Source organism: Poecilia reticulata, chromosome 11 (assembly GCF_904066995.2).
Source record: "Poecilia reticulata chromosome 11, P_reticulata-male-v2, whole genome shotgun sequence".
Classification (NCBI taxonomy): domain Eukaryota; kingdom Metazoa; phylum Chordata; class Actinopteri; order Cyprinodontiformes; family Poeciliidae; genus Poecilia; species Poecilia reticulata.
In genome coordinates this window covers 20,387,138-20,395,399 of record NC_088840.1, presented here as the reverse complement: position 1 = coordinate 20,395,399, position 8,262 = coordinate 20,387,138, and the positions used below count along the sequence as shown (strand labels likewise).

Sequence of the window (8,262 nt, the reverse complement as noted above, 5' to 3'; positions counted from 1 at the left end):
AAATAGTCAGAAGGGGAAAATCGGCAGAAAAAATTTTAAGTTGTGCCGAGTGACACCTTACCCCTCACCCCCGGCCGCAGTAAAATTGTCAAGCCTTCACTGGTCCACAGTGACAAAAAGGTTGGAGACCACTGCCTTAAACCTTGCATCAGCTTTTATAAATAATTGGCTCATTTAAAAGTTTAACTGTATATATGATTATCCACCCCATTGAGTCCTTCAATGTCTCCTAAGGTCTCAGCTGTATCATATCCTCTCTACCAGATACACTGAGGCTGAAGTTCTGAGTACAACATAATGATTCTAATTCAGATTCAAACTTTCTTCTTCACAGGAACAAACATCACAAACAACGATGAGCTGAGTATCGTGATGGTGGGGAAGACTGGCGTTGGTAAGAGCGCTAGTGGAAACACCATTCTGGGAGAAAAGAAATTTGATTCCAAATGTAGCGCCCAATCCCTGACCATTGTCTGCGCCAAATGCTCCAGTAATGTGGATGGACAGCAAGTTGCTGTCATTGACACTCCAGGTGTGATGGACACCAGATTTGGAGAAGATAAAACAACCAAAGATGTGGGTCAGTGCATCCGCTTTGCTTCTCCTGGACCCCACATCTTCCTGGTGGTCGTTGCAATCGGCAGATTCACAGCAGAAGAAAAGCGATCAGTGCATAAGATTCAAGAAATCTTTGGAGAGGCAGCAGACAGATACAGCATGGTTCTCTTTACCAATGGAGACAAGCTTGAAGACACCACCATTGAAGAGTTCTTATCTAAAAGCCCAGAGCTGCAGGATCTGGTGTCCAAATGTAATAACCAGTGTTGTGTTTTCAACAATAAACTGGAAGATAAGAAACCTCAGGTAACTGATCTGCTGAAGAAGATCAGAACCATTGTTGATAGGAATGGAGGAAGTCACTACACCAATGAGATGTTCCAAGAGGCTGAGAGGGAAACTGAAGAGGAGAAACAACGAATCCTGAAGGAGAAAGAAGAAGAAATACTTGAAGAGAAAGAAGAATTGGAGAGAAAAATACAAGAAGAGTTTGATAAAAAGATGGAAGTTGAAGGAAAGGAAATGCAAAAACAACTTGAGGAAGAAATGCAGAAAAAAATGGAAGAACAAGTATCCCATCTGAATTCTCAGTATGCACAAGAGGCAAGAACTCAAGCTGAAAAGCACGGTAAAGGGAAATGCGTAATATTGTGAGATCAAAAGTTGTAACCTATCAGTTAAACATTAAAACAGAACTAATAAGCATTTTTTCATTTTCTTTGTTGTCTTTAAAAATAAAGTAGATCTCCAGGTACAATGAAATAATTCACCTGTGACCTCAGTGTCCCATAATTTGTTTTTAAAAGGTATCTGCTGATGTTTACATTTTTTTATGTTAAGAAAATCTGTATCATTGAATATTGGGCATTATTGGTATTATTTTCTAATTTCCATTATTATTATTTTCTCTATGAATGTCTTAATTACTTTCAGTATTTAGTGTTTACTTTCAGTTAGTGTTTACTAACTTTCAGTTAGTAAACACTAAATATTCTTCTTGTGTTCATTATCATTTATTTCTTTTTAACAATTTAATTTTATGACTTTAATTTGTGATCACTGTTTAATCATCATTGCAATGTGCTTATTTACTGATTTATTTTAATCCATATCTGTTGTGACAACCTATGCTGAGGTGAGTGTAATACAAATTGTAAACCTTTGTCTAATCATTAAACAATATTAAATTATAAGAAGAAGCTTCAAGGATCTTTATTTGTTATTAACTTAGTACAGGGGTCAGCAACCCTCGGCTCCAGAGCTGCATGCGGCTCTTTAGTGCTGCTCTAGTGGCTCTCTGCAGCTTTTTCAAAATGGAAAAAGGTGGGGGTGGGAAATCTATTGTTTGTTTTAATATAGTTTCTGTATGAGGACAAACATGACACAATCATTCTAAATGTTTTCCAATGCTATAAAAATGTGTAGAATAAATATTAAATTTCAACATTTCTGTCAACGAAAATTTGCGTCTGAGACGCATGTTTCTTTCACCTTGGCGGGGTGCGAGGCATTTTGGTACTTCGCAGCGCTGGGGCGATTCTAGGATCTGACTTTAAGGGGGGCTTAGTCCTCAGCAGGGCTAAGGCCCAAGAGAAGTTATTCATCGGTGCAATTCTCTAAACATCACTGCTTATTTACAAACATTCACATATGAAATTAAATATTTTGCCCAACTAAAACTGTTAACAACTACATACAGCTCTGGAAAAAAATAAGAGCCCTCTGCACTGTTCCCCATTGAAAACATCAAGTATGGATGTCTGAACTCTTCCTGAGTCAAAACATTAGTTTTGTTATTTCTAAACTGATATAAACTTGTTTTCTTTGCATTGTTTGAGGTCTGAGAGCTTTGCATCTGTTTTATTTTGACCATTTCTCATTTTCTGAAAATAAATATTAAGTTTTTTCTTGGAATTTCAGAGACATGTCAGTAGTTCAACAATGTTAATTTTCCTTCAACATATACCTATTGTTGCAAAGGCTTGGGTGGACATTAATGTTATGCAGATTGGGCGCCACCCAGTGGTAAGTTATTTATGGCACTTTCAGCAGCTGCAGAAAACCGTATGTCAGCGTGAAGGCGTGGTGTTGGCCTTTTTTCTTACAACAAGAATGTTTGTGCATCTATGGAAAATTAGAAATTATGAGTCAGGGTTTTACAATTTCGGCTCACAGTTCATGAAGTGAGTTTCATAACCAAACACCTTTCTATTCACAGACACAGAAACAGCCTAACATTCTGTGCTGTTCTTGACCTTATTTAAGTGACTCCAGAGAGGTTTGGTAAAATAATTACAAAACACCACAGTCACTATTCAAACTTCAAAACAGAGGAACAAGAGTAATTAACAAGGACCAGGATCAGACTAACCCTTTATTGATCCAAATATTCTGAACACTGTTGAGAATAAAATCAATTAACTTCTGGCTTGTTATATTCTCTTGTGCTCCCGGATTCATTTATTTCATGCGTGGAAACAAAAGCCACACAGAGATGACAGTCAACGCTCCACGTCATACATTTTCAGAGTTTATTCTAACATTTAAAAGTATAAAATCACATTGACAACACAGACACTTCACACTAAAACAGACATTCATTTACCTGAGACAAATGGAAAAGAAGTCAGAAAGAAAGAAAAGCAAAGACATCTTTGGAGAAATTGCAAAGAGCAAAATCTGATTTGTTTTCCACCTGCACCAATTTTTATAGTAAAGGCGTATTCTTCTCTTTAATTTATTCAAATGAGGAGTATCTTTGCTCATCCAACCAGGAGCTGTCTCGGACCCTCTTTAAACACCAGTTGTCCCCTTTATCTAAACAAAGTGGAAGCAGAGCTTCTCCTCCACTGGCCTGAACTCATGCTGTTTTATGGCTCATTGCTTCTCCTGATTGTTTCCCACAGACCAAAGGCAGATAACAAGACCTAGCAGGCAACATCATGTAACTACAGGTAACATAAAGGTCAATAGAGCAGAATAAGTTATTAATCTGAAAATCCTAATTAGGCTATTTCAATCAAGACATGTGGTTAAGTTTTAAAACTAGGATATTTAAAATGTATTTTCTTAACAATACATACAACATTTTGTACTGAACAGCTATAAAATAATCTTCAAATAAAGCTGTACTGTACACAATTTCCATTAAAAAATATATATTTAAAAAAATAATTCTAAATGAAGTACTGCATTATTATTTCAAATTTCCCATTGCACAAAATCGTTAAGCATAATATTTTGCATTGCATGTGAATAAAGTTGATGATACAAGTCTGGCCCAGTAAAGGTCTTTACTGAATTCGTTGGAGGCTGTTTGTAGACCAAATTTACCACAAGGGTCTGTGTATTTGGTATGTTTTTATGGGGAACACTTAAAAAAAGAATTAAACAAAAAACAGAGCAATATTTTATAATTTAATATTGTGAAGCAAAGAGCCACTTGTGTCTCCAGAGATTCAGGTTGCAGATCCTGACTAGCAGATGGAAAATGTGATCATATCTCAATATTGCAGCTAATAGTGAAGCACTATAATTTTTAATTCATTGTTAAAGTAAAATTGTGAAGGTTAAAAAAAATCTACTAGGAGGTCACCTGGTCCAGACCAAGATGGAGACTTGAGGTTCTTCTCTATGGAGTGAAAATAGTCTCAAAATATCTGTGTTTGCGTAAAAAGATTTGTACGTGTGCAGAAATATCTGTGCATGTGTAATACTGGATTTGTAAACATTAAAAATAAAATAAATCTTTTCCTATGTCTATAAGTGTTGAAAAAGTACACACACACAAAACTGCAGTTACACACAAATCCGGTTACGAGTGCACAACTATTTTTGAGACTCATTTCACGCTTCGGGGAAGCTCCCAGATTTGTGTGTAGATGGTGCGTTTACATGCTAGTAAAAGCTGGGACATCTGAGTTTTGCTCGGAGTCTCGTGCTTTTATCCTCTGACGTTTCTCACTGTGCTTGTGCCGAAGTGGCAAATACGCTAGTTCGGTGGAAAACGGTATATCTCAGCACTTCCTTATAATATCCTAAAATTATTTACAGACATATTGTGCATTTGTGAGTGGTACAGGAGACTAAGTGGTCTGAAAAACGACCACTGGGTGGCGGAATGGTTTACTGGCCGGAAAAATAACCAGGTAAACCCAGAAGCAAGACGGACCCAGATAGCACAGAATGATTGAAACAACATTGAATCAACGTTGAAAGTGGTCAGTGACTTGTATGTTGAATCAACGTTAGGGTTTCAACCATAACTGACATTATATCATTGTTGATTCAACCATCATCTGTATATCAATTTACGTGCATATTTGTGTTGATATTGCATTGAATCAGTTACGAGTCAATGTAGATTCAACCTTCATCTGAACGTGTTTCTGCACGCATATTTCTCTTGATTTTACATTGAATCCAAGATGATTCAACAGTCATTTGACTGGACTGCATGCATATTTGTGTTGATTCTATACTGAATCAGTTAGGAATCAATGTTGATTCAACCATCACCTGAATGTGGAGCACTTTGCTGTTGGCTTGTTGGCAAAAGATGTTAATTCAATGTTGAATTGTCATCATGTGCAATCTGGGTACAGAATGGAATTACAAATCAATGTTGTCAACACATAGTGCTTCAGTTAAAATGTGATTAACCCTCACCTAAAATGGGGTGTGCTGTGGTGGTGCAGGGGTTAAGCACAACCCACATATGGAGGCCCTAGTCCTCGACGCAGCCGTCGCAGGTTCGATGTGTGCTGAATTAGGGAAATGCCTAAAACTTGTAGGGCTTGGAGGACCAGTGCTGAAACACACTGGATTTGATGTTGGCATTTCAATCAATGGATATAGACATTAAATCAACATTGATTCAATGACACATTTTCAATGTTAGTTAATCGGCTAAAATTGAATGGTTGTTTGATGGTTGATCTAGCTTCTGTCATTGACCTCAACTATAAATTCAATCTTTGTGATCATAATTCAACATTGAATTAACATCTTTTGCAAACAAGCCAACACCAAAACAGCTGTGTATTTGGGCCATCCCACTGAAAGAAGTTTACCATTCTTTCACAGTGTCTATACCATACTTGCATTGACGGTAATCTACTGTCAGGATTAATTACGGTACAGCTACTGCATTTACAGTAAACTTCTGGCATCTATAGCTGCCAGTATGTTACTGTAAATTTACAGGATTATTTCTTAGAGTGTAGCTGTAAGTGGAAAATCATCATAATTAACAGAAATAAATGCTTTCAAACATCCATCTGTGTGTATTTAATATACAGTGTTTCATCTACTGCTAAAGTTTATAAAATAAATGAGAATATTAGAGTAAGTGTGTATATTTTTGTTCGTGAATATTTTCTACATCAGAATAACCTTCACATCCAGACTTGCATAGTGGTAGGTCTTGTTAGGGCTGTTCATGATCAGTCAGAGAGAGCAGTGTGACACTCCAGCTGCAGTGAAGCAATGAATACAAGTTTGCAAGTCTTTTTCAATAGCCTTTAAACAAACTGAAACTAAAGGTTTGATTGAATCTAATGTTTTTTGTGCTTCGCATGGTTGACATAAAACTGAACTTTTCTAAGGTTCAGTTTTATAAACCTTAGAAAAGGTTCATAAAACTTCTTAAGGTTCATAAAACTTCTTAGAAACGGCATTTCTAAAAAGCCGTTTTGAATTTTCTGTAAGTTTTCTCCAAAGTTGTGTGGTTGCTTAAAGGTTAAAGGTCAATTCATTGTCAAATATGTAATCAAATAGTGCAATATATTAAACCACTAGCAGCATCTTCAAGATGAGTTACATACAATAAAATTATACAATGGTGGACTGACTTTGACGTCCAAAGTCTCTTTAGATTAACAGCCAGGCCGGTTTTCCCCTCATATTTTTAATAAATGGCAGCACTGCGGGACAAACAGCAAACAAAAGTGAAATTAAACAAACCATATGTGGTCTGCATGATTTAATTCATTATGATCAAGATTTTCTTCTGGAATTGTGTCCCATAGGACATATGAAGCTAATATGTTTCACTTCTGTTACTTCACACAACTTTAAACCTATTCTTGATTTGACTCAGCATAGAGACCTTTTGCAGGTTTATAAAATAAAACCACAAATTACACATTTGACTCTTTATTTTATGAATAAAGCACCAGCAATATGTCCTCAGATTATCTGCCCTCTGCGCTGCACTTTCTATCAGATTAAAGGCCCGTTGTCATTTCCCACCATCCCCCACAGAAAAATGAAAATGTATAAAAGCATAAAAATAGAAGACCTTAATTTTTGTTTTTAGATGAGGAGAAATTGTTTAAAAATGACTTCCCATCATATTCTAATGGGAATTTGATGGAAGCTAGTTGTCAGAAACACTTACCATTATCATATATGGGAAATTAATTAATGTGAGGCATTGAGTCCAACTACAATATTGATTCATTTCACTAAGTGAGATGCTGACGGCTTTAGCAATACTTTGTGCTTAAATTAAACTATTCAGTCTCACAGCAGAGTAGGGCTGTTGTTTTGGAGACAGTCAGAAACTAAACCTCATCTTATCAGAAAGGTTTCAAACTGGATTGGTGCCTGCAGCATGTTGTTCATTTGTTTTATCAGTACTCATTTTATGTCCCTGTTTAGTGGATGATAACAGTATATTGCTTTCATTAGATAACATAAAGTTGGGTTCTCAAAATCCTATCTGAGCTTCCCTGAACTGCAGTAAGTGCAGGTTTTCTCAGTCGGGTTGGTGAATTTCTCAAATCATCCCTGACATTTGCAAAAACACTAAGTGCATCTCTCAAAGTTATTTTTTATTCTTGATTTACTATAGAGAACTTAGCAGATTTCTAAAAATAAATCCACAAATCAAACATTTGACCATTTATTTTACAAATAAAGCACTACAGAAGCAATAAAAATGTATAAAAGCATAAAAATAGAACACCAGTATACTGTAGTTTCTGTACTACTGTATCAGTATACAAGTAAACTACTGTATATTGGTGCTATCCTGCAGCTTAGGAAAGCAGCCATCCTAAGTTGTTTTTCCTTCTGTCTGAAGCAGTTCACAGTCAGGGAACCTACACTCTGATGTCTTATGACTCAAAACAACATCCCATTCTTTTTCCAGTCAACTTCATTATCAACGCTATTATGAATTTCTTGAGCAAATGCAATAAAATATTTTCTTATTTAAAAAAGGATTTTTATTACCTTATTTTTTGGACTATAAGCCTCTACATTTTTTCCCACGCTTTGAACCTTGCGGCTTGTAACCCGGTGCGGCTTTTCTGTGGGTTTTTCTTCAACCACCAGGGGGCTCTCTAGCAGGAAGTGAATCATTGGAAGTCAAAATTGGAAATCAAAGAAGAACGCGCTAATTTTTATTTAGAACAAGCACATGCTAGCAGCAGGCACAACGGAGAAATTTCTTCAAACTCATATCCCCTCATCATGGAAACGACAAGAAGATGTTCATGTAATTTTAAGTTGAAGGCTATCGATCTTGCAGTACAGAATGTTAGCCGCTTCCTTATTAGCAGATTTATTGAGGATGCAGCCCTCTGGTGCATCCTTGTGAAAAACCGAGAGCGGCGGAGAAACCAGTGGCTTATAGCCCGGTGCGGCTTATATATGTACGTTTATATATTTTTTTTTTTAAAAAAAGATGCGGCTTAC

The 8,262-nt window shown here is 36.4% G+C and overlaps 1 protein-coding gene across 1 annotated transcript; it reads left to right on the top strand.

Annotated features, from left to right (window-relative positions):
* The first annotated feature begins 333 nt into the window (after window positions 1-333).
* On the top strand, window positions 334-1,411 carry LOC103460838 (GTPase IMAP family member 4-like). Its single transcript, XM_017303496.2, has one exon. The coding sequence runs from the start codon at window positions 373-375 to the stop codon at window positions 1,210-1,212; it is 840 nt and encodes a 279-aa protein (XP_017158985.2). The 5' UTR covers window positions 334-372; the 3' UTR covers window positions 1,213-1,411.
* Window positions 1,412-8,262: the final 6,851 nt, after the last annotated feature.

Excerpts from the sequence above, each read along its gene's own strand:
- LOC103460838 (XM_017303496.2), top strand. The coding sequence starts at position 373 with ATGGTGGGGAAGACTGGCGTTGGTAAGAGCGCTAGTGGAAACACCATT.